Source organism: Ailuropoda melanoleuca, chromosome 16 (genome assembly GCF_002007445.2).
Source record: "Ailuropoda melanoleuca isolate Jingjing chromosome 16, ASM200744v2, whole genome shotgun sequence".
Taxonomy (NCBI): Eukaryota; Metazoa; Chordata; class Mammalia; order Carnivora; family Ursidae; genus Ailuropoda; species Ailuropoda melanoleuca.
Window position 1 is genome coordinate 37,851,920 of NC_048233.1, and position 26,829 is coordinate 37,878,748.

General features: G+C 36.3%; 1 protein-coding gene across 1 annotated transcript in view; it reads right to left on the reverse strand.

Moving 5' to 3' along the window:
* Positions 1-2,241: 2,241 nt before the first annotated feature.
* RPAP3 (RNA polymerase II associated protein 3) overlaps positions 2,242-26,829 on the reverse strand; it is a 34,443-nt gene continuing 9,855 nt past the window's right edge. Inside the window, exons 6-17 of the mRNA XM_002922281.4 lie at positions 22,846-22,967; positions 22,039-22,109; positions 20,119-20,244; positions 19,027-19,154; positions 16,208-16,329; positions 14,671-14,741; positions 14,451-14,552; positions 7,985-8,217; positions 6,563-6,749; positions 5,643-5,740; positions 4,933-5,033; positions 2,242-2,553 (exon numbers count right to left, since the gene is read on the reverse strand). Of these exons, the coding sequence (XP_002922327.2) occupies positions 2,468-2,553; positions 4,933-5,033; positions 5,643-5,740; positions 6,563-6,749; positions 7,985-8,217; positions 14,451-14,552; positions 14,671-14,741; positions 16,208-16,329; positions 19,027-19,154; positions 20,119-20,244; positions 22,039-22,109; positions 22,846-22,967 (1,447 nt within the window). The 3' untranslated portion in view covers positions 2,242-2,467. The remainder of the gene's footprint in view (positions 2,554-4,932; positions 5,034-5,642; positions 5,741-6,562; positions 6,750-7,984; positions 8,218-14,450; positions 14,553-14,670; positions 14,742-16,207; positions 16,330-19,026; positions 19,155-20,118; positions 20,245-22,038; positions 22,110-22,845; positions 22,968-26,829) is intronic.

A 26,829-nucleotide genomic window follows, 5' to 3' on the forward strand; every position in this document is an offset into this window, starting at 1 on the left:
GCTATTTTGCAGTAAGGCAACACACAGTAGGACATTCCCTAAAGACTATACTTTATTCCAACAACATTTAGGACAGGAGGGTAACTGTAGTAATAACAACAGTAACTTGGTAAGTGCTTACTGTGTATCCGGGTGCTGTTGCAAACACAAACCTGTCCATTCCTTTAATCCTAGCAGTCGTCCAATGAGGCAGAAACTATCAGTATGCCCACCCACAGCTTAGGAAACCAAAGCACAGATAAATGATGGGTCCAAGGCCCTAAAGCCAGATGAAGCCAGAATTCAAACACGAGAAGTCCGATTCCAAAGCCTTTTGTCTTAACCGCTATGTGAAATTATCCCTGGGGGAAAACAGGTTAACATTGAAAAATAATAATTAATGCAAATTCTAAAGTAAATCACGGGATCTATACGTATTCAGTCCAGTCTCTACAGAAGTAACGCAACATAAATAATAAATACTGCAGCCTGGAGTAGTTCAAAGAGCTACAGATACCAAGTAGGAGACAGCACATTCTGAACCTGTTCTGCTATTTTTTAGCTCTGATCGCGGAGCCATTTACTCTCTGAATCTCCTCTTCTTCTGTTAAAAATGGCAATCAGCCAGCAACAGATGAATGGATAAGGAAGAGGTGGTATATGTCTACAATGGAATACTACCCAGCCATCAAAGAATGGAATCTTGCGGTTTGCAAGGACATGGATGGAGCTAGAGAGCATTGTGCTAATAAGCAAGTCAGTCAGAGAGAGACAAATGCCCTATGATCGCACTCGTGTGTGGAATTTAAAACAAAATAAATGAGCAAAGGCAAAAAAAAAAAAAGAGAGACAAACCAAGAAATAGACTCTTAACTATAGAGAATAAGACTGATGGTTACCAGAGGGGAGATGGGTGGGAGGATGGGGGAAACAGGTGAAGGGGATTAAGAGTACACGTGTCATGATGAGCACTGAGTAATGTATGAGCTCAATCACTATATTGTACACCTGAAACTAACATAACACTGTATGTTGACTATACTGGAATTAAAATAAAAAACTTAAAAAAAAAATGGCAATCACACTACCTGCCCTGACTACTTTGTAAGTTTCTTCTAAGGATCACATAAGAAAATATATGAAAGAACATTTTTGCCTTTGGGAAGTTTTTCTGAACATCAAAATCAACTTATTTAATGACTTGAGAAAAATTCAAGTCATTCAAAATTCAATAGTTATCGCTCATGTATAAGCTATACATAAAAGGCTCCATTTCGTTACCTTTTCATATGCCATAATACAACACATTTAGCAATGCATAACACTAAAAACTTCTATCCTAAGTGCACTGTAAAACACTGAGGCTATACAAGTTACAATCATTTCAGTAATTTATACCATGAACTGGGGAAATTATCTTTGTAAATAGATTACGATTATTACTCAAGCAATTTTAAGCATATGTATGATGCAATAAAAATAACCGACAGTACAAAAATCTTAAATTGGATGGTCTTATTGATGCTGGTAACAGCTAAAGGATAATAGTAACTAATAGTAACAACCTGGTAGCCTCTAAAATTAACTTGGTCTTAACATTTACAGTATATGCCCAAAATTTGCAAGGGTGCTATTTTAGACATTTGCTGAAGTTGGTTCCTATGGTAAAATTCAATTAAGTTGCATAAATATCAATTGAGCACCTAACTATGTGCAAAGGACTGTGTCAGGTACTATGCAAAACCAGGATGAGAATACTAGCCCTGCTTTCAAAACTTACAGACACCACCCTCAGACACAACACATATACGCAAGCTATATGCTAATGACTACTTTAGACGTTCCTAGTTTTTAAAATGTTTACACTTTGCTTTAATCATTATTTGCCTTTCGATGACATATAATGTGGATATCATGAGGGAAAAAAACTGCAGCATGAACACTTAAGGATGCTGTGATTCTTCAAGTAACCTCTTTAAAGTCTAAATAATCTCCTTTCACGGTAAATACTAAAAATACACATCCTGTAAATAAATATTTTTATGTTAGAGAACTAGCACAATATTAAAACTTTTATAAAGAACAATCTATCTACTTAACACCCTCTATATAACTATAACTTTATTCGTATGCTAATGAAGCAACCTTGTCACGTGCCTACAAAAACTTAAGAAAATATAAAAATAATGTTAAAATTACGGGGCACTGAAGAATGCATCTAGATTTAGAATTTTAAATGACATAAAATACTGATCTTTACAAATATACGTCATTATATTTTTATTTTTGGAAAATGACTTACAAATAGTTCACCTGAGTACATTTCTCATTACGTAAGTCACAATTCACTATGTATAGTTAATTAACTTATGTCTAAAGATAATCTTTTCCTGTATGATTTCATTTTCTTAAAAAGCAAAATACTTTATTTTTGGTAAAAAAATTTACATATGAAAGTCAAAGACAATAATTTCGGTAAAAATGAAAATCAACCACCATATCTTTTCTTGAGTTCTTCAACAGACTTATCCTTCAATCCTGATTGGTCTATGTGATTGAACAATACATGTGCAACTGAAAAAAGAAAAAAAACTCATTTTAATCTCCATTTTTTAAAAACTAAATGAGATAAAAATTAAAGAGAGTAATCTGATTTGTCAAACAAAACTTTTTATATTTTAAAGTAATAACCATTAGGATTATTTATAAATTCTAATTCAGATATTTAAAAAGCTAATCAGAGAAAATTATATAGATTCTTCCAGAATATTTTGTAAAAAATTTCCCCTACTTTCTCAATAACATGAATCTTGCAGATTAAACTTAACTCATTCTGTACTACCTTAAACATTTTTGTCCTCTGTAACAAGTATACTTTATTTACTTAATATTTCAATTAACGGTTTTTCAAACTGAAACCATTTTATTTTAAAAGAAAATTTTGTATCCACTACTGTAAATTGAAACTTTACAGTAATTGAAATAACAGCTGCAAAATCATGTTAGCTATATATTTTTATAATATCCAATAAAATATATAACTATTAAAAATCACAACAAAACTTGCCTATAAATCATGTAAAATCGTCTTTCATGCCACTGCATGGTCCACACTCAACACTTTGGAAAACTCAGTACAGTTCAATATTAACACTGGCTACCAGTTGTTACTGACAAAAAAGGTAAGAGCAGCTAATACTGACTGAATGCCTAGTTACACTCCAGGAACCATTCCAGGTGCTCCCCACGTTCAGCTTAGCTGACAATGGTGGCCCAACCGAGATAGCACTATTGGTAAGCCAGTCTAAAGAACCAACTCACATTCTTTGAGTACACTTGTGCTTATCACATTACAGCACCAAGAAAAGCATTTACTCGGTGCGGTTATACTGACAGGCTGTTCCGCACTAAGCAACGATCTACGCCGTGAGGCCCAGAGAACAAGGTATACAAGGTCCCTGCTCTCGTGGAGCTTTCATTCTATGAGGGGGAGAGAAATAATAAACAAATCCATGAAAGATTTTCAGCTCGTTACATATTACGAAGAAAAATAAAGGAGGGTAAGAAGCCAGAGGGTGATAAAGGGAGGCGGGCAGTTATTTTGAGTAGCTCTGTTGAGGAAGGGTGTCTCTGAGGTGGCAACTCTGAGGTGGAAACGGAATGACGTGAAGAAGGCAAGGGGAAGGTATTCTAGGCCGTGGAAACGGCCAAGTGAAAAGCGCTTAAGGCCAAAATAAGTTTACCAGCTTGGTATATTGGAAAATATAAAGTCCGTGTGGTGGCACAGAGTAATCAAAAAAAATAGTAGAAAAGGTTAGAATAGTAATAAGAGAAGCTGGTATTTTCAGGGAACTTCAAGGACTGTTTCTGAGTAAAGATAAAACAGAAACGTCTTTTAATTTAAACCTATTTAAAAATCTCATGTTTTTAAAATGATGTGTCCACTTCTCTAAGTACAACGTAAAGAGTATTTTTCTTAGTGATTCAGACTCATTCAATGTCGCTGCTAGAAACATAAACACACAAGAAAAGGAGCCCGAGCTATGTTTAGGTTAGGAGATATACGAAAATGGTACATAGAGTTTCTGCTATTTTTAAAACTAAAAACCCGGTACTCTTGCATTCTAGTACTTTTTCTTTTTCCTAAAACTAGAATAAAGCCCAAAACTCTTAAGTAATTGAGGTTCCTGCAGAGTTTGAAGTTACTTAAGGTTTCCCTAAACTGACACTTCATGGGAAAAACCGAGACGTAGAAATAGATAAGGAATAGAATTCTGCAAGATCATCACCTGCCAACTGTCCCCGACTCTACAATCCAGCTGCACTGTACTTGTAATTTTCTGAAGTCAATTTGTTCTTTCCTGCCTCAGAACGTCCGCACACATCATTCCCCGGGCTAAAACTCTTCCCCACCCCTTTCATCTCATTGACTCCTGCACGTCTTTGAGGAGTCAAGTTCAATCAAACACACACAAGCAAACAGGTTCTCACAGACTGGGTTGACCTCCCTTGCACCCATGCCCGGTGACATGCGTCTGTAGTGGGTACCCTTCACGTGTTCCACCACAGCAAGCTCTCAACCGTTACACTTTAATGCATTTTCAAGTAGAGAAGTCCAGACTTATATAAAGCCGGGACTACCTGACTTTAAATCCTGGGTCCGGCTTCTTATCTAGGTGAGCTTGGTCAGGTTCCTTACCTCTCTATCCTTGCCTCAGTTTCCACCTTTGTAAAAGGGAACCGTTTATCATGCCTAAACCTCATAATGCTATTGTCAGGATTAAAAGATGTGATTTTACTTAACTATAATTCAATTACACTTTATTGTGATTAATTTAAATTTAATTGCATGTATCTTAGTAAATATTCAATAAATGTCCACTATACTTGTTGAATAAATAAAGCAACATGTCAGAATAAAGAGATCTGGAAAAGCTTTCTTCACAGACTTACTTTTTTTCTCAGGTTCTGACATAAACATCACTGCCATATCAAACCTCTTTAGTTCAGAAAGTTTCTGTAAGATTTCAAAGATGAGTGATGGCTCTTCTTTCCTGAAACAATCCACATATAAAACAAATGATTAATTAAAAGTAGCTCATGTAATTCAGTTTTTATAACACTATATTTCTAATTATATATATAAAAGGTCTTCATTTATCTTTCTTCCCCTGGATGTGGTCTACATGTTAAGTGCCCAAATGAAGAGATATATCAAGTCAATTGAAGAAACTACAATTTTCTTAATTGTGAGGCTTAGCACAGACTTTTTATAGTTTATTTTTTATTTAAATTCAATTAATTAACATATAGTGTATTAATAGTTTCAGAGGTAGAGTTCAGTGATTCATCAGGTGCATATAACAGCCAGTGCTCATTACACCATATAGCACAGACTTTATTAATTTGCTATCACATTTGTCACTTCTACACCTTCCTTTAAGAAAAAGTTTTCAAGTCCTTTTTCCTCCTACCTAATCATTTCCCTTTTTATTGCTTGCACTTGTCCTCTCTTCACAACTTCTGCAATGGTGAAATTTACTAGAGAGCTAATTTTGCTATACAGAAGATGGTAATATGACATCAAGGAGAATGACTTTCCCAAGTCACTAGAAATAGCATAACATTACAATATGCAGGTATAACAAAAAAAATCCACTTACTCAATATAAAAGTCATGCAGAATTTTAATGATTTGGTTGAATACATCTGGATCTAGATTTTTCTGAAACAACTTAGGATACATGGATGGTTCAATTTGCTTGGAAAAGATACAAAGAGTTAGAAAATTACATCATGGCAACATTCACATATCACAAATTATGTACATAACAACCGCTTAGGTGAATATAGGAAAGAATAACTGTTACGCACTAGTCCTTACTGAATAATAATGGGGTCACCGTGCAACGTAACTGTGACGGAAGGACAAAAGTCAAAGGAACTGTAAGATAACCACTCTGTTTAAGGTAGAGAAAAACCTCCTTGAACAGAGAGACGTTTCCTAAGAGAGACAGGAAACATGAGAGAGCTCTCAAGGAGCAATAAAAATAACTAGACAGTTTAAAAAATAGAATTACATTAGCTAATGTACTTAGAAGTAATTGTATACTAGAAAATTATAAGGGATTACTACTATAATCAGACTTGAAAAAGACAATGCTAAAATCCATTATTTGGTAAATTTCATAGGATCTGGTTCTTTTTCTTGGAGCAAGTAAGAGCTCATTTTCAAGAGAATGATTGTCTAAATATTGCAAGCAGTGCTTGGGGCACATGGAAGGCACTCAATGTAGTTTAACTTCTTCCCCCATCTTGAAGAATGAAGAATTAAGTTTACGTTATGATTTCTGAAATTAGATTAAGTTATATTAAACCACAGAATTTAACACAGAACCTATTTCCAGAGGTTTCCTAGTTGCAAACATTTAAAACGGTCTGGCCAAGGTAATACATGCAGGAGGCAAGGAAGGGTCCTACAATCATGTTACACAAAAAGTAGATACAGTACTATTTGTACAACACTAGTGATGAAGTTTTTTGACCTTTTACTTAAACGAACTACTAGCTTCCTCTTTCTTACCTTCAAATACTGATACAACATATCCGGAGAATTTTTCAGTTGTCTGAAATCAGATTCAAGCTGGAATGAGTTTGCAGGAACTGGAGGAAGAACAGCTGTGACAAACTGAGCAGGTGTCTTGTCTATCTCCGCAGAAATCTTCTCACTGAAAGACTGACATACATTCTGTTTCAAGTTGACTTGAGGTCTGAAATATTTCAGAGGCATCAAACAATTAGAAAAGAACCACAAATAAAGCTTTTCTAAGGAAACATCAGGAGACATTTTTCAATTTCTGACTTTATTAATACAGTATTGTAACTATTTGTATTCTACATGCAGTAAATTCTTTCAGCTGATAAAAATAGACCTATATCTTTGGCAAGACAGATTATGCTTTAGCCAATTTTCACACGCTGGCAATGTAGTGACTGTTCTCATCTGTTGGGCTAATGCAGCCTGGCCACCATTTCTATGTATTGCGTTACTACATCACATCACATATACTCACAACTCAGCCTTCCAGAAATCTGAATTATCACAGTTTCAAGAAAGATAATCCCAGACACCAAGAAATGCTTCCTCCTTCAAAAAAATCCACCTCTTAAGTTTTCCCCAAATCACTAAATAATCACTATCACTTTAAATAAAACCACTCAAATTAAACATAAAAAAAAAATTTTAACAGGATTACTGAGTGGCAATACAAGAATGTAAGAACAAAGTTTCAACATCCCCAAATAAACCTAATTAATCTAGATCTTTTATATTCTCACCATTAAGCAAATACATGACTATTATTTAAAATTCCACACATAATTTAAAGAGCCCCCAAGTAATCTTAAATATTAATGGCTAGAATAATGATGACTAAATTCTACATTTTTTATGAAGCTTCCTTTTAAAAACTTATTTCTGCTGAATTAAAAAGTAAAATGCATTTACTGAAGTTCTAGAATAAAAATGCACAAAGTAAGTTGTTCAAGACACTTTCTTACCTCTAAATTCCCCACTACGGTATAGCAATAGTGATCATACCTTAAAAGCAAAACGTTTCTTACGGCTAAGTACAAATAAAGATCTAGAATGTGAAGTTGGGCAGTTCAAAGAATTACGGTGATAAGCACAAACCAGAAGTCTCATCAGTTAATACCAATTTTCTAGTGAATTATTACCATTCTAGATGAGTATCAAGTAAGAGTATTTCTCCTGGGGCACCTGGGTGGTGCAGTCAGTTAAGCACCCAACTCTTGGTTTCAGCTGAGGTCGTGACCTCAGCATCGTGAGATCAAGCTCCACATCAGGCTCAGGCTCAGGGCGGAGCCTACAGAAGACTCTCTCCCTCTCCCTCCGCCTCCCCCCTTGCTCTCACTCCCCCCCCTCTCTTTAAAATGAATAAATAAATCTTTAAAAAAAAAGAGAGAGAGTATTTCTTCTACTCACGGCAGGGCTGAAGTATCACTGATTTCTTCTATTTTCAATACTTTTGCTCTTGGAACATCACTTGCGGGCAAAAGGTCATCTTGGCTTGAATTCTTCGTACCCGTAGAGCCTGCACTTGCTGTTCCGTTGGCCACAGTAACAGGATCACTCTGTGCAGCAGCAGTGCTACCTGGCACGTCAATCGTCTGTATCAAATTGCCAGTCTCTTCAATAATAACTTTCTTGAGTGGTTTCTAAAACAATTAAAATCAATTCTTTAAACCGACATATGGAGGTTTCCTATTTTAGGGTCACAAATGAAAAGGCTGCCGTGTTCTTACAACTAATATCTGCTCCATATTTACAGCAGGTACTTAGATTTTAATTTCGTAGACTAACAGTTATAAGTCAGTCTGATGGCTAGATAGACGGGCGTCATACTCCGAGAAATCAAAGAATAAAAAGATGCATAGCACCAGCACATGTAAGTCTGAATGGGAGAAAGCAGAGACGTACGTATACATCTTTCCAAGGCAATGGGACGCATGCCGTAAAAGGTGAAAGCGCCACATGCGAAGAGAACACAGAGGAAGGAAGATAAACAGCGGCATCAGGAGAGTCGTCCCAGAAAACTACACGTGACTGGCAATGTGGAAGGGCACAGCATGGTCAGTGGAAAGCTGGTGCAAGGGGAGGAGTGCGGGGGACAAAGCCTGAAAGGCTGCTTAAAGACAGCTTATAAAGGAATTGTGAGCCATGTCAAGGAGTTTGGACTTTATCCTAGAGGCAACAAAGCCAAGAAATTTTATGGCCAAACCTACAGTGGGCTAACTGAAGGCAAGCAGAACAAAGTCAGACAGTAACCAGTATTCTGTACGAAACAAACTAACATTAAAATCTAAGTAGATTTAAAAATAAGCAAACAAACAAAAAACACCTAAGTAGATTTTCTAAATATGTAGCTGCTGGATAAAACCAGCCCAGGATTAAAGATTTGCCAAATATATTCACAAAGTTGTTAAGACTTGACCACAATGGTTTCTAATTTAACAAAATAAACAGGATTCACTATTTCAATCATTACAAATGTCAAACATGTTCAACTTCTTCTTAAGTTTACATATAATACTCTGTTATTTTTAATAAAAAATTTTTTCAATTTATTCTAAGTGTTCATTCCAAATGTATGATTGAATTTTAAATCAAAAAGTTGTAAATATAAAAACTTTAGACATATATATTAAACTCACTGTTAAATCCAGACGTCCTATTAACACAGCTAAGACCTAACAGTAACAACCAAGTGTTACTGGATGAACGAACATAAATTTTTAAAAGCTATTAGCAAAACTGTTAACAGAATCCGAGCAGCAGTTCTATTTAAAGTACAATCGTGTTAGGCTGAAGCCTTTGCCTTGCTGAGAACTCTCAACAGCAGCAGTCTGCCCCGAAGATACTAACCAAGAATGGGCATGTGTTAGTGCTGTACACAGACTATAATTTCTGACAGGCAGTCATCGTTGGATTAAATCAATACAGTCCCATTTAACACCAGATCCTTTCATTGACAACAGATGTGTAAACATGATCCTAATTTTAAAATTTCCTAATCAGTGGTCTCTAAGAAGTGCAGACCAGTGGGTACTGGGAGCTTCTGAGGGCTACTGATGGTCGGGAGTGATGGGGCGGATGACAGTCCGCTGGTTAACAGGAGTGAAGCACAAAAGGTATCACTACAGAAAGATTTAAGAAAATAGGAAAGATTCAACTAACCCTTTCTCAAAATGAAGATTTAGATGCATAACACTGTTTAGCTCTGTGTCATGGCCATTTCAAGAAAAGGAAGAGAAAAATAAAAATAAACAGAAAGGGAGAAAGAGAAGAGGAGGGACCAAGGAGAAAGGTGAAGTTTTGCTATAAGAAAACAGAAAAACGAAAATAAAAGAAAGTATTTCAGCAGAGACTACAAGATCAGGAGACCCTTCATTTACTACCACCTATCCGGGAACCCCGGGTCCCAGGTGATCCACGTCACCGCTCTCCTACCCTCTCTCCAGACAAGATTCGCCAAAAGCACTCCCAGGCTGTCAGCCCTTAAAACAGACCTCCCTGGCCTAGGCTCGCATTTGACTCAGGTAATCCCAGGGCTCTCCCTCTACTTCCGGGACCTTCCTCTCTTCTCTGACCACTGTCCCCAGTGGTCAGCTTGTCTCACAAATACGCGACTGACAAGGAAATTAATATTCATTTCACCTAAACCTGCCTTAGCATTAATGGATATTATTTCCTTTGATCGAAACTAACCTGTGAATCATCCTCACAAGGAAAAAATGTTAGGATCTCACAGGGATTAGGTAACTTGCCCAAGATTTCAAAGTTTATAAATTGGGGCTCAAATCAACTCTTAAAAACATTACACCAAACTGCATCTTCTATTTTTTAAATAATGCCTACATTTTTATTACGAAGACCTATTACAAAAATAAACAGCAAATTTCCCCCTTCCTGCTAAGATATTGATTTTGTTTGTTTGGGATGATTTATAGAATGGTTTACCCCAGATCTTTCATTTCATAGAGGTGTTCTGTTTTGAGATCTTGCCACAAAAGACTTAAACACACGTTGCATTTTCAAACTATTAACATAAATTGATTTTTAAAGTGAGGGAGAAGAGAACCCAACAAATGTAAAAAGCTCCTTATATACTGGCCATGGGACATCACACATACAGGTATTTGATATACCACTTGGCCACGTGTTTGTAATTATGGACAACAAAGTCTGACAAAGGCTTTTTTAAACCTTGTGAATTAATTTTTTGGGAAAATACCTTACAAAGATGTAAAAGGTTAAACCACTTTTTTAAAACCACTTTTAAAACATTTAATCAGTTAAACAATTAATTGAAAAGAATCGCAGCACGTTAACATAATGTATGAAAATGAATACAATCTATAAAGGCAACTAGATCTATGCCTGGTCATGAAACAAGTACTATCTCAGAAAATCCAAGAACAGTCACAATAAGAACATGGGGGGTGTCTGACTGGCTCAGTCAGTAGAGCACGCAACCCCAAATCTCAGGGTCATGAGTTGGAGCCCCCACGTTGGGCGTGGAGCCTACATAATTAAAAAAAAAACAAACAAAAAAACACACTAGAAGAGCATTTAACTAAGAAATTCTCTGTTACCAACCTGAAATACGAACTTGACAAAACTATCTTTGCCTCACTTTCTTCCTTTGTAAAAGGAAGATAAAAATACCTGCTCTGACTTCCTTATAAAACTGTTATGGCTCTCAAAGCATCCGCCATGCATAACAGTCACTTCCAGGGGCAGGGAGAGGACCATAACCTGTGGGGGGCACACAGGGAGATTTTGGAGGCTGACACCTTTCAGTTTTTTACCTAGTTGAGTGATTTCATGGGTGTTCATTTAATAAATATTTTTTAAATCTTAATTTGTCTTGTGGACTCTCCTATATAAATTAGGTAAATATTAGAAATTACCAGTCACATCATATCGTTCATATATATATATATAAAATTACAAATAACTTTAAAGATTCAGCACAAAACAAATTGCTAAATTCATGCCAGCTACTCTTTCTAATATTGCAGGGAAAAACCTGGCTTTGTTGGACTTAATGAAAAATAGTACGGTACACCAAAAACAATGTGCAAGGTATATTTTTTTTTAAAGACAATTTGCTTATAGTAAGAGTTTTGCCTTAGGTGATTTTTTTTTTTGAAAAGATGTAGTTATGGTACTGAGGGTCTGGCAATGTAAGGGTAAACCTGGCTGAGGACACTGTACCCATCATCCTCAAGTTTCTCAGAACACCCCTAAGATGGGCTGTGTCATTTCCCTCACACTGAGCTGGAAAGCAGGTGTCTCTTGCAGAGAAAGAATGAGGCTGTTTACAGAAACGCAGATATACACCACGTCTGTGGATGTGCACTGTATGCAAAGACCAGTGCTGGGTTCTCCGAGCCATGGGGGACACCTCTAACTTTCTTTCCAGCTGATTTGAGCCCCACGCTTTCCATAGTTATTTGATGAGTTATGAAAACACCTAAACCAGGGCCCTGTGGTGTCTTCCCCAAGCATAGGGGACAGGTCTCCCCCTTATCCTTGGGGATCACCTGAGCATGTGGGAAATCCTCTGCCAGTCAGGGACCTGAGAGCAGGGAAGAGTTTAAGGTGGTGGAGAAATGAGTGGAGGGTTGGTTTTAATTCTGCACAGTCTATGCAAATCAAAATAAACCTCCATTCCTTCTAGGGCCTTTATGAGATCCAGAAGCTGGTGCCGCTCCCCCGAGGAATAGCAGCTCTGTCTCTAGCAAGGACACAGAGAAGGCCAAGGTGAATGCTGTGGCCATTTTCAGTTGCACCTCTTTTGAGCACAGCGCTCTCTCCCGGGCTTACCTCTGTTCTGTGTGTTGTGTGAGATGTCTGCTGTGTTATTTATCTTCAAAGGGCAAACTCTTAACCCAAGAGCCCACAGCTTCTCTATTTTCAGCGTGTCACCTTGGCTGTGCCTCCAGAAGCCAAAAGTACCTAAAGGCTGAGGACCTTAGGGATCTGACTGTGTCTTTCTGAGAATAACACCAAGAGGATGACACCACACTCCACACTGAAGCCTCCTGGCCTGGCTGACTCCTTCCAAAACTCCTGTGTGTGGGATCGTTGTTTCCTCCTTTCCTGTTTCCAGTTAGGAAATTAACCTGGTCAGAATGCCTGCGGTAATCCTCACAACTGGAAAATACGAAATGCCATCCCTCCAACTTCACATTGTGTGCTTTGTGCAATTCTGAATGGTCTCAGATAAGGTCAATTTCCTAACTAACTCATCACTGCTCCATGTCTGTTGGTAAACGTGCTATACGGAATCCCTCCAGTTGTACCCTGGGTAAAAATATTCTGAATTATCCGAGGTGACATATTTGTAGTAGAAAACGTACACCAGCAATAAGGTCATGAAGAGAGAATTTTCAGTTACCACCGCAGGGCCAGGTCCACACGAAGTCCTTCAGCTGTGCTCATGAGCGGGTTCTGCTGTGTCCTGAGTCACTGTTAGAACTCATACTGCCTCTCATGACACAGCATGGGAATTTTATACCAGAAATCAAAACACATTTGTGTTAATTCTGTTATTTAGAATTTTTGCCTCCTTTTTCCATAGAACATAATTACTCTGTCTCATAGTGTACTTAAAATCAGAACTGCCTATGAATTGATAAGATAAACGTAGCTGAGCTTAATTGGCATTTATAAGTAACATGTTCCTCTCAGAAAACACTCTTAGTTCCCCTCCAAGCCTGCAGGCATCCCCATGTCCCAGAGGGCTCTGAGGCCACTGACAGAACTTCCAGAGAGAAGACCCCTTTGTCAGGGAGGGAAGCAAAGGAAGAAGGTCACGGGCTGGCAGGCAGACCTATTCCACAGGAGTGGCTATGATTCCATGTGTGGAGAATGGGCTTGTCATTCTCACTCATTCTTTCTGTTCTCAGTATACCAAGAACCACACCTCCTGCAGCCAGGGAGGAGGCGGGACGCAGGGTTGCCCTGGGCGCAGACGCCTGCCTGTCTGCAGTACGCTACTTTATCGGTTTGTGATGACTTCCGGTAACCCTCTAGGATGGAGCCCCTTGCCGTTCTACACTGGCATGGGCAGTGACGTGTAGTGACAGTAATTTAACCTCCTGGCCTCTATTCCCCCAAGCTGCAGGCGGCCCCGTTGGGAGGGACAGTTTTTTCTGGCACTAACGTGCTCTCTGGGAACGTTCTGGTGGGAAAGGTGACAGGTGCTGACACCCGCTTTTCTGGGTTTCAGCTATTGTTGGTATTGGCTCTTTTATCTGTCACATCAACACAGCTTTTACTTCTGCTCTGCAAGTCAGTATGGAGACAAGAGGACCCCCTCCTTTATCAGGACCATCCTGCACGTGCTACTCCATGGGCTCCCTTTATCACCATGCCTGGGCTCTGAACCGCCTCGGCCTCCTGCCCCTCGGTGGCCCCGGGGACCACACCACCACCCCCACCTGCACCTCCTGATAAATGATCTGAGCAGTGTATTCACCTTACTTTTGTTGTTGCTGAGCTGAGGGGCAGATTTTAGATCTAACCCTACATGAGATGCAAGGCTATTATTATAATAAAATCATAATCCCAAATAAAAATGGTACCAGAAATTTAAAATATTTAATTATTATAAAATAAAACTACCTCAAATTCCTTTAATATCAGAAAATATGTAGAAATATTTAAATTTATAGTGCTAACTTAAGTCACTGAAAAAATTATCCCAGAATTCTGAACAGCTGAATTTTCCCCATTTTTATTATGTCAATAATCCTAAGAGTGCTTTTTAAAGAGTCTAAGAAGAGTTTATTAATTCAACAGTTTGCTTCCAACTCTTATTAATACAACACTGGCATTGAAAAAGGAAGGAAAAAAAAGGAAAGAAAAGTGCTTCACTTACAGTTGACCCAAGATGAGATGGATTATCAATAGGTTTTATCACATTTTGTCTTTGTGTAGAATCGAGAAAAACATCATCCCAGTGTCCTTTCTCAATTAAGTCCTTGAAAATAAATTTGTAAGCGTGACTACCAAAACATATTCTCAAGTTAATTATGTAATAGATAATGTGTTTCTGTTTCAGAAAATAAGACCATATTTTGGTGAAAAGAATACATTACCTTTTTAATTTTGGAAAGTTCAGTTACTGCTTGCTTATTCCCAGGTTCCAAAAGTAAAACAGTTTCAAAATCTAAAGTGAATTTTTAAGAAATAGAATAAATTGGTGAAAATATTTATGGAGTTCAAGACATGATACATTTAGTTACTAACCCACGTTTATCTCTACAAGTTTTACTCAGGACGCTAGGAAATAGGTGAGGATAATAAGAGCTGAACACTGCCCGAGTGCTCTTCTGGTTACTTTCCGTGAATTTTCATGTCACGTTCATCATAACTCCACTATCCAGATGATACAACTGAGGTCTAGAGGTCATCTAATGTACCAAAGCTCACACTATTAAAAAATGACAGGGTTACTCACCAAATGTAAGAATCTAAGAGAATTCCGTATTATGGAATATTATTCGGCCTTAATCCTTGAAAACATTATGCTAAGTTAAAGGAGCCAGGCACAAAAGGACAAATACTGCACCATTCTACTTATATGGGGTACCCAGAATAGTCAAACCCATAGAAACAGAAAGTAGAATGATGGTTACCAGGGGCTGGGGAGTTCTTATTAATGGGTAGATTATCAGGATTGGATGATGAAAAAGTTCTGAAGATGCTTGGTGGTGATGGTTGCACACCAGTATGAATGTACTTAACGCCACTGAATTGCACACTTAGAAACAGCTAAGATGGTAAATTTTATGTTATGTATATTTTACTACCATTTTTTAAATGCATGAGCTACAGCTAAAGCCAGGCTTAGAGAAACTGTCAGATTTAATTGCACATATCAGAAAAGAAGGAAGGCTGAAAATCAATTATCTAAGTATTGATGTCAAGATATTAGAAAAACAGCAAATTAAACCTAAACAAAACAGGAGTGCCTGGGTGGCTCAGTCGGTTGAGTGTCTGCCTTCAGCTCAGGTCATGATCCCAGAGTCCTGGGATCGAGCCCCGCATCAGCGCCCTGCTCAGTGGGGAGTCTGCTTCTTCCCTCTGCCCTCCCCCTGCCTCATGCTCTCTCTCTCTCAAATAAATAGTCTTTAAAATAAAATAAACCTCAACAAAATTGAAGGAAAGACATAAAGAGCAGAAATAAATGAAACAGAAAACACACACAATAAAACCAAGTTGGTTCTTCAAAAGGACTGAATGAATACTTAAAAGACAGATCCTGGAAAAATAAAATAACTAGTACCAAGAATAAAAAGAAGCATCACTGCAGATCTCACGCTATCCTCTAACCTTAATGGCTGCTTCCCTTTCTTTTACTTTTTGCCTTTCCCTTCTTACCTATAATTCAAATTATTCATTAACTCTGATTGGCAATTAGCCAGATCAGACTGTCCACTATTAAAGTAAAAGGTAATCTGGTCTACTGTGAAGCTGCAATCCTTCAAATCTGCAAACAATTCATGATCTGAACTGTGAAAGAAAATTTACTTCTGTAAGTTCTGTATCCTTGAACAATGGGAAAGCTACAAAAATCTATGCTTCTGTAATTTGGGAGTCTGAGTGATAGTTGTTATGCAAAAATAGTCGTACCTTGTTTGGCCTCATTTAACTTTCCCAAAAATGTTCTTGCCGTTCCTCTTCTGGCAAAAGCTTTAGAGTATGAGCCATCTAATAAAATAGCTTGTGTGCAGTCTTTTTCGGCTTCTTCATATCTATTTAATACAACAAAATTAACAACTAGAAAATGCAGCTTACAGAAAAACTTCACATAAACTGAGTTTCTAACGTAAAATGCAAGCATATTATTTTAATTAAAAACTCCCAGGTCTGTCTTCGAGGGGAAGACTTTTTTTTTTTTTAATTGTTCGCTCTCACCAAATTTTGGAAACATCTAGGAAGGAGAGAAAAGATATGAGGTTAAAGGAAAGTCTGGAAAGAGTATGCTGGAAGAATGTTAAGAAATGATGGTAAAAATACAAGCCAAGCAGACAAAAGAATACCACTGGCTGGCAGCCCACCTCCCCTCCAACACTCAATACACACAGGTACCACATTGATAATTAAAATTGGCATTAATTTTCTAATAAAACTTAATATTTACCTACCTAAGGAATACATTACCTAAGGAAAACCAACCTACGCAAAACTTAGGGCTTGTTATACGTGTGACGGCATCTCACCTAACACTTTTCATAAATTCTACTCAACCATGCAACCAGCCATCAATTCAGTCAGACTGGGTGGTGCTCTAAAACACAGAAAGTTAAGGAGAGCTTAAAAAAAAAAAAAAAAATTTAAGACCCTCCTATATGTCAAAATGACCTTAATCAATTACTGTGAAATTATCTAGCATGATAACAGTATTACAGTTATGTACAAAAGATCCTTTAGAGACAAGACGTCATAATGTCTCTGATTTGCTTTACAATAATTCAGAGGGGAAAAAGCTAACTAAATAAAATGACAAAGGTATGGCTTGTTAAAACTAGATGATTTGGTACATGGGTTTATTAGATTACTTTCATGAAACCTATAAAAGTTTCATAATAAAAAATTCCCAAAAAAGAGAATCTCCCATGGTTACATTCTCCCCAAAACCTAAAATGCTATCCTATCCCGGAAACAAGACCTCATAAGAACAAAATCAAAATTTCTAATGAATTTAAACATCTTTTATTTCTTTAATTCACTCTGCAACGAAAGAACGAACATGTCTGTGTCTGAGAAAATGTGTGTGCCCACGCCCCACTAATATATTTTTTACTTTGCTGATTGTATCATTCTCTCATTCCAGACACAGCCATACCCCGACCCCGTCCCCACCCTAACCCCCACGTTTTCAGGGTAAAGAACTCCAAAGAGCACAAAGTCAAGGGCCTACCTGAATCTCCAGTCTTATCTCTACCACTGTACCCTGTGTAACACCATAATATGGACCGCTTGCCCTTTCCAGAAGTTACTGTACTGGGACACTGCCTTTAAACCTGTACTGCGACACTCAACCTGTTTTTCATCTCACTTACTGTAACCAAAATAATGTATTTCTAATTGAGTCTGTTAGTTTAAATGAGAATAAATATACTAACAAAATTTACTTCTATGACACGAGTTCCCAACCTGAGGTCCTTTGAGAGATCTGAAAAGTTGGATGGGAAAAATATTACATCCTTATTCTAACTCTTAAATGGGATTTGGCCTTTCTTTCAATTTTAACTGTAGTAGCAAAAGCAGTAGCTATGTCTTCGCCCCAATAAATATCATAGAGATTTTCATATCACATTATAACTGTTACAGATATCTCAAAGTATTATTTATGTTCACCACCATTTCAGAATTACCATAGTAATTAAACCTGCTATTTGTTTGTATGGGATCACAGCATCCCGGTCTATAAATGCTCCTAGGACACCAACTATCAGGCAATTAACTGCCCCTAGTAGTCATTCAGATACCAAAGAGCAAAGTCATACACCACCATACTGGTAATATAATCATCTGTATTACTTTTTTATTTCCTATCCACACTTATTAGTTCATCAGTATGTGGAAGAAGATGTCACAGATCAACCCAAATTTAAATTTTCATATTATGCCTTCAAAACAAATTTAGCTTTAAATCTGCCTGTATTTTAAACATAGTTTCTCGTTTTGTTGTGTCAATAAAAAAGTATATATACCACTATATCACAAATTGTAGTTTTTTAAAAACTATATTTCAACATAATTGGCTGCCTTTGAAGTCTCAAACGTATAATTATACATTTGAAAATATTATTCTGAGAAAGGTTCCTTATGCAGCCAAATGGGTCCATGGCACCAAAAAAAGTTCAGAATCCCTATTTTAAGTATTCACAGGGTTTTTTTTTAAATTCTGTCACTAGTGTATAAAATATGATTACAAAAGATATAAAAAACTATGAGACACAGTTTGTGCCAGCAGATATTATCCTGCTGATTGTTCAACTTGCAACCCCTGAATGCATCCAGAAACAGCTGTTAGTATCAGAGGACCAAGTTTTAGCTGGATATATCATCAGTCAGCTGATCTCAATGGCAGCAATTCTCTTTTGTTATGTATGGATATGCATATGTAAAACACTGCCAGATAAGAATGTGCCCAAAAGGCTCTGAGGTTAAAAATAATTTTTAAATCACTAATTCAGAATAACATGCATAAAACAATTAAAGAAATGTTAAACTGTGTAATGCCACATTATTACAAGTAGGAAAATAATAACAAGAGCAAACATTTACTGAATATGTACCGATACACACTCAGTTTCTCTCTCATTTAAATTTAATGCTCAAGAGTAAATAAATTATATTTTAATTTATTACTTCTCTAATGTGCCAATTTATGGTAAATTTCATTTTCATCCTGAAAAGCATTACATATAACCAATACTTACTTCTGAATCTTCAGATAGGCCATTGCTCTGTTAGCTGGAAGAAGGGCATTAGTGCCATCTGCTGCTATGCCCCGAGTATAGCACTCAATTGCTCTTTCGTATTTCCCCTCTTTGAAAAATCCATTCCCCTATCATTTTGGAGAGAAGTATAAAGAAGAATGAAAAAATATGCAAAAAACTAGCTGAATTCAAATCATAAGTAAACACTACAAGAATCCTCATCAATATTGTATCAGTAATTAAAGTATATTTTAATGTTAAAAATCTAGTCCTCAATACATGTTCTAGAATCTGTTAGTTTAGGTTGTTTTTTGTAATGGCATTATTCTCTTTTCAGTACGAAAAAGAAAAAAATGTATACTACTATACCACTTTGCTTCATTAACCATTATTCTCCTAATTAAATATTACAAAAAGCTTAAATCTAAAAACACACTTTAATAAATATAGGCCCAAATATTATACTCTTTAGCCGTATTGGAAGCTGTACAATAGAATTTCATTAACTCAAATAATTTTTGTAAAAGAGTACCAGAATTGTACAGCTCATTCTTTGGTAACACTAACATGCTTAAACACAGGATAAATTAAACCATACTGGAACGTATATACCGGATTTCACTATAACATTTATTTATAATCAGTCAGGCTTATCACAATCAATATCGTTACATAAATATTTATCGTTCCGTAAGTATTTTTCCAAGAAAAGCTACAAGTATGTTAAACTAAATCTCAACTCAGGGTTTCTAAAGGAATTTTGATCAGAAAGCAGTCCAGTGTGAATTAATGAAAAAAAAAATCTATATAAGAATGAACTGTAACTTATTTCTATGATAAATTTATAACCATCTATATGTAAATACATTAAAATCCTCAAAAGTAATTTGCTCCCTAAACTATATTATTTTTTAAATTATGTATTAAGTCATCAGTTATTCGAATTTTGAATTAGTAACCTCTAGGGGTTTTTCAGTATAATTTTCAGTCCCTACTGAAGAATTTTAATATTAGAGAAGACAGAAACAGATACACAAGAAACGAAGAGTAAACTCAACAAAACATATATATGTTGAAATCCCTCTGGATTACCAGATCTTTCTCTGAAATGGCCTGCTGCTTATTCTGTTGCTCTTCAATTTGTTTTTTCTCTCCTTCAGTTGATTTAATCATTGTATCAGCTTCTTTAGGATATGAGTTTTCTTTGGATGGTAAAGCCTAGGAGACACAGCAGTCAGCTAAAATAAAACAAGTAATGCAAGATGCATATATATATTTGACTTTAAAATATTAAATTACTCAAATGTATTTGAATTTCTGTCACATTTCAAATTAATATTGAAATAGTTTTTACTCTAATTCAAAATCTAATTCAAATTAAAAAACAAAACAGTGAATTTAATATACATCTTATTTCAATTACAGTAAGTCATATCCCCTAACCGTAGTTGTTCATTTATTTATCAAGAAATACTTATTGAATTTCTACACAGGCCAGGCACCATTCAAGTAACTATTTTCAAAAATAAACAGATAATTAAGACCACATCACCAAATTTCTCAAATTTAATATTCAGTCATTATTTCACCTCAGACAAAATACAAAAACATACAATATAATTCACAATTATAAACAAATTGATAAATTTATCAGCAGATTATGTGCAATAAGTAATGGTAATATTTAAAAGCAGATTTTCCCCATTGTCATTTTTTTCTCGAAGTTTCAACAGATGGCACAATAATTGTAACTGATTCAACAGCAAACTGAAAGGAGTATGTAACTGTACAGTATCATCTGATAGCAAATTTTATAGCTAGGTAGTAACCATTTTTTCACTGCTAAAAAATTAGCAGTGTTTTTGCTAAAATATAAAGTATAAGGATGGAGCGACTTAAAAATTACAAAATCAAAATGCAAAAGTTTAGCACAGAAATCAAAGCACAAGCCGAAAAAGAAAAATTAGTGGGATAAAGAGAAATAATTCTATCATCTGGGAAAAAATAAAACAGTAGTTCACAGACCTCAGATGACTTTTTTTTTTTTTAAGATTTTATTTGTAAGTAATCTCTACACCCAACGTGGGGCTCGAACTCACAACCCCGAGATCAGGGGTCACATGCTCCACAGACTGAGCAGCCGGGTGCCCCTCAGACAACTTTTTAAGATGATTAAAAATTAGTGGGATAAAGAGAAATAATTCTATCATCTGGGAAAAAATAAAACAGTAGTTCACAGACCTCAGATGACTTTTTTTTTTTAAGATTTTATTTGTAAGTAATCTCTACACCCAACGTGGGGCTCGAACTCACAACCCCGAGATCAGGGGTCACATGCTCCACAGACTGAGCAGCCGGGTGCCCCTCAGACAACTTTTTAAGATGATTAAAAATTAGTGGGATAAAGAGAAATAATTCTATCATCTGGGAAAAAATAAAACAGTAGTTCACAGACCTCAGATGACTTTTTTTTTTTAAGATTTTATTTGTAAGTAATCTCTACACCCAACGTGGGGCTCGAACTCACAACCCCGAGATCAGGGGTCACATGCTCCACAGACTGAGCAGCCGGGTGCCCCTCAGACAACTTTTTAAGATGATTAAAAATTAGTGGGATAAAGAGAAATAATTCTATCATCTGGGAAAAAATAAAACAGTAGTTCACAGACCTCAGATGACTTTTTTTTTTTAAGATTTTATTTGTAAGTAATCTCTACACCCAACGTGGGGCTCGAACTCACAACCCCGAGATCAGGGGTCACATGCTCCACAGACTGAGCAGCCGGGTGCCCCTCAGACAACTTTTTAAGATGATGACTCCTAAGGATCTTTAAATACCATTCGGTCTACTTCCTCTAGCCTGCAAATCTGTTTAGTAAAACTATACAGTACAAACAACTAAAATTAGGAAAAGTCTATATTAAATAATCTACAGTAGAAAGACTATGCCAAAACCTTTACTTCATCAAATAAAGGTAAGTAATGCACTTAATTTAAGTAACTATGATTTACCTGATTAATTTTCTTGAGTTCATTCATTGCTTCAAAGTTATTTGGTTCCAGTTCTAATACTTTTTCATAATCTAGGTAAATGAGAAGATTAATATTTGAAAGACAGGATATTAAAAAAATCTATAAAACAACCATTTGCTACATGTGACAAATAGGGAAGTATCGTGCAGCAAAATTAAGAGGAGTAAGAAGTACTAGCCAACAGCAGGCTACTGGACTTTCTCCATTCTCCCCCAGGACAAACAAAACCCTGACAGAATCCCATGACAAATCACCTTCTTCCACCAGCCCCAGGAAGGATTCTTGCTATCACTAAGTTGTACACCATAAAACCAAGAAGCAGCAGAATCCTACCAGATTATCAACTTTATTCAGATTTTCGTAATTTATAGTACAAAAACCTATATTATGGGATAATAAAAGGCTTAGAATTTACAAATAAAGAAAAACATGTTAAGAACTTTACGTACAGTGCTTCTGCCTCAAATTATCCAACAAAATGTTTTAATCCTTATTTTACAGATAAGAAACTGAAAATCATAGGAGATCCATCCATAACCTTCCCTTGGTCACACAGCTAATACACGGTGGGATGAGAATCTGAACCAAAGTCTAATTGGTGGCCAATAATGTATGCTTTCTCAAAGTATCAAGATACTTTTAAATAGTAAAAATGAGCTTTATTCAAATGCAGAAAGCTCTCTGAAGGTAAGAACTGTGACTGCCTAGTATTCTTTGTATAGCACCTGTTAAATTAAACTGTTAAAGAATTTTTTTAGATAATAAGGACCTAGAAAATATTAATACCTTTTTTGGCATCCTCTAATTTTTGCAAAGCAAATCGAGCAGCACCTCGTCTTGCATAAGCCTTTGTATAACTTCTATTCAAGGCAATTGCTAAGTTACAATCAGACTCAGCAACAGCAAATCTGCAATTTAAAAAAATTAAGGTTAATAAAATTCATTTGTTAAACCAAACTTCAAAATTTGTTTCTGAAATCCCCAAGAAGGGAATTTAGCTCCCAATTAAAGGCGTGTTTCCCACCTTCATTTATTTACTTAAGGCTACTGAAAAGCATTAATTTATGATGGTGAGATGTAAGCAACATTCCCTTTAAAGCAAGGAACAAGAATACCCATTATCACTGCTTTTTTCATTATTGTACTAGAGGTCCTGACTAATGCAGTTTCATAAGGAAGAAAAACAGGCAAAAAGATTGGAAAGGAAGGAAAAAACTAACATTCTCAGGTGATATGATGGTCTACCTAAATAAAACAATCTAGAGACACTGTTAGAAATAACGAAAGTTTGCATGGTGGCTGCTTTGCTAGAGATAAGCAACAAAAAAACAGAAATAGGGGCGCCTGGGTGGCACAGCGGTTAAGCGTCTGCCTTCGGCTCAGGGCGTGATCCCGGCGTTATGGGATCGAGCCCCACATCAGGCTCCTCTGCTGGGAGCCTGCTTCTTCCTCTCCCACTCCCCCTGCTTGTGTTCCCTCTCTCGCTGGCTGTCTCTATCTCTGTCAAATAAATAAAAAATTTTAAAAAAAAAAAAAAAAAAAAAAAAAAAAAAAAAAAAAAAACAGAAATAAACCTAACAAAAGATATTTAAAGACCCATACGCAGAAAATTTGAAGACTGTCTTCAAAAACATTAAAGAAGACTTAAGTAGAGATACAGCACATTCGTGATCTATAAGTCACAAAAGCAGAGCAATATAATTCTCTTCAAACTGAGCTCTAATTCCAAAGCAATTATAATCAAAACCCCAACATAATTTTTCAAGGAATTTGACAAGATGATTCCAATATTTACACTGATAAAGCAAAAGTCCAAGAATACCCAAGACATTCCTGAAAAATAAGGTAAGAAAACATGCCCAATGCTAAATATCAAGACTTAAGGATAGTATGGAATGGGCAGAGGGATAAGCAACAAATCAACTGGAGAACAGAGTGACAAAAAAAGAGTCAGTGCAAACTTGACATAGAACAATGGTGGCATTGCAGATCCATGGGAAAAGCATGGATAGTCAATAAATAAGACTGAAATGATTGAGGGGCGCCTGGGTGGCTCAGTCAGTTAAGCGGCTGCCTTTGGTGCGGGTTGCGATCCCAAGATCCTGGGATTGAGCCCGACACCGGGCTCCTGGCTCAGCAGGAAGCCTGCTTCTCCCATGCCTGCCACTCCCCTGGCTTGTGCTTGCTCGCTCTCTCTCTCTCTAAAGAAGAAAAAAAAAAAAAAAAGACCGAAATGATTGAAATATTCATATGAAAAGATATGAAACTGGAATTCTACCTTCAGCATATATAAAGACTTAAACGTGAAAAGTAAAATATAAAAACTTATGGAAGAAAATATAGAAGACTATTATGAGCTCAGGGAAGGAAACTATTTTTTTTAACAAATCATATTTTTAGAAGTGCTAACCTATAAAAAAATCAATAAATTGAAATATATTGAAATTAAGAATTTCCATTCACTGAGATTTCACAAAGTAAGAAAAAAAGCAAAGCTGCAAATTGGGAAAAATAATTATAAATAAACACTGAAAGATTAGTATCCAGAATAAAGAATTTTTAAAAATCAACAGAAAAACTGCTTAACAGAAAAATGGCCAGACAAAGCAGGCATTTCACGGGGCGGGGGGGGAATACAAGTGGCGAATAAATATATAAGATGATGTTCAACCTCATTAGCAACTGTGGAAATGCAAATTAAGACCACAATGAATTATCATTTTACATCCACTAAATTGAAAACAATTAAAAAGCCCAATTCGCCAGTGCTGGTGGATAATGGAGCAAGCACTCTTACATGCTCCTAACGGGAATATAAACTTATACAACCACCTTTGTACTACTTGTACAATTGTCATCACCACGTAAAGTCGAACACATACACATCCTGTGACCCAACTCCAAGAAACACAGAAAAATGTTGACAGTATCACTGCTTTAAATAAGGCAGAAAAGAAGGATGGGAGTCCCTGGGAGAAAGGAAGAGAATGGATACAGAAAAGCACATTCCTGAAAAGTAATTATATATAACAGTGAAAATGAAAGATCTACAGCTCTATGCAAAACATGAACAAATCTTAGCAATATAATATTCAGAGGAAGAGGCAAGCCACAGAAAACTACATTCAGTATGATACACTCTTAAAGCTTAAAAATAAGCCGTCATACAAGATACTACATAGCAATATATACATATACAGTGAATTTTTTTAAACCAAAAGAATGATAAATATGCAACTTGAAACAGTGGTTAACTGGGAGAGAAGCAAGGGTCAGGATATGGAAAGGAGTATCAACGTAGCTTCAAAAAATAATAATGTTGTGGTTCCTAAGTTGGGTGATGGGTGTATGTGGCTTTATTTAAAATTATTTTCCATAACTTGCACATACTAAATTATATATTATGAAATGTAAATACTGTAATTTCTCAGGATATTAATAAGTTTCAAAGACTCAAGTATGTCAATTAAATATTAAAAACTCAGACACCCATATAATTTGTATTTCCAAGTAAGTTTTTTTTATAAAGATTTTATTTATTTATTTGACAGAGAGAGAGAGAGAGAGAGAGAGCACAACCAGGGGGAGCTGCAGGCAGAGGAAGAGGGAAAAGTAGGCTCCCCGCAGAGCAGGGAGCCCAATGTGGGGCTCAATCCCAGCACCTTGGGATCATGACTTGAGCCAAAGGCAGACACTTAATCATCTGAGCCACCCAGACACCCCTCCAAATAATAATTTAACAGTTAAAAATTCTAACATTCAAGAAATATCTTGATGGTATTTGTCTTTTTTTAAATTCTTATGATAAGTCCATTCTCTATTTATAAGACCATAACACATTCATATTCTTCAACATTAAGTATGTATTTAAAGGGATAGTATGACTTAAAGATAAACAAAGACAAGAACATATTTTAAGTTTACTATAATGAAAGGTCTCTAGGTGAAAGAGGGTAAAGAGTAGATACATGATTTTTCAAACTAAGGAAATTAATTTCTAAAATTTTTTACCTAGCTACCTTTCCTTTCTTTTGTAAATTAGGTAAAAAAACATCATTACTCAAATTTTTATTGGAGGAATATCTTGGTAACATGGACTACAGGAGCATGGTCCGAGCATCTGAAACCATTTAAAATGGTCTGAATAAAATAATTCAAAAAGAAGGGAGCTGTAAGAATTTACAGTTGAAAAGAAATGTAGTCTGTGTTTAATCTTTCACAATTTATCATGAAAAGATTTTTTTATTCAAATTTTTTTATTAAGACAAATTTTCTACAGCAGTTTTAGGCTCATAGCAGTACTGATGGGAAGGTACAGCTATTTCTCAGCTGTACACTCGACTGCCTCCACACGTGCATGGTTACCATTATCAATATCCCACATCAGAGCCGTACATTCGGACAAGGGATGAACCCATACTGGCACATCGTTATCATCCAAAGTCCATGGTTTACATTACAGTTTATTCTCGGTGTTGTACATTCTATGGGTTTGAAAAAGTATTAAATGGCATGTATCTATCATTACATTATTATAGAGTATTTTCACTGCCCTAAAAAGCTTCTGTGCTCTGCCTATTCATTCTTCCACCACTCCCAACCCCTGACAACCATTCATCTTTTCACTGTCTCCGTCGTTTTGCCTTCTCCAGAATGTCATACAGTTGAAATCATGAAATCATACAGTATACAGATTTTTCAGGTTAGCTTCTCTCACGGAGAAATACGCCTCTAAGGGGGGAGCTAAGATGGTGGTGTAGTAGGAGGACC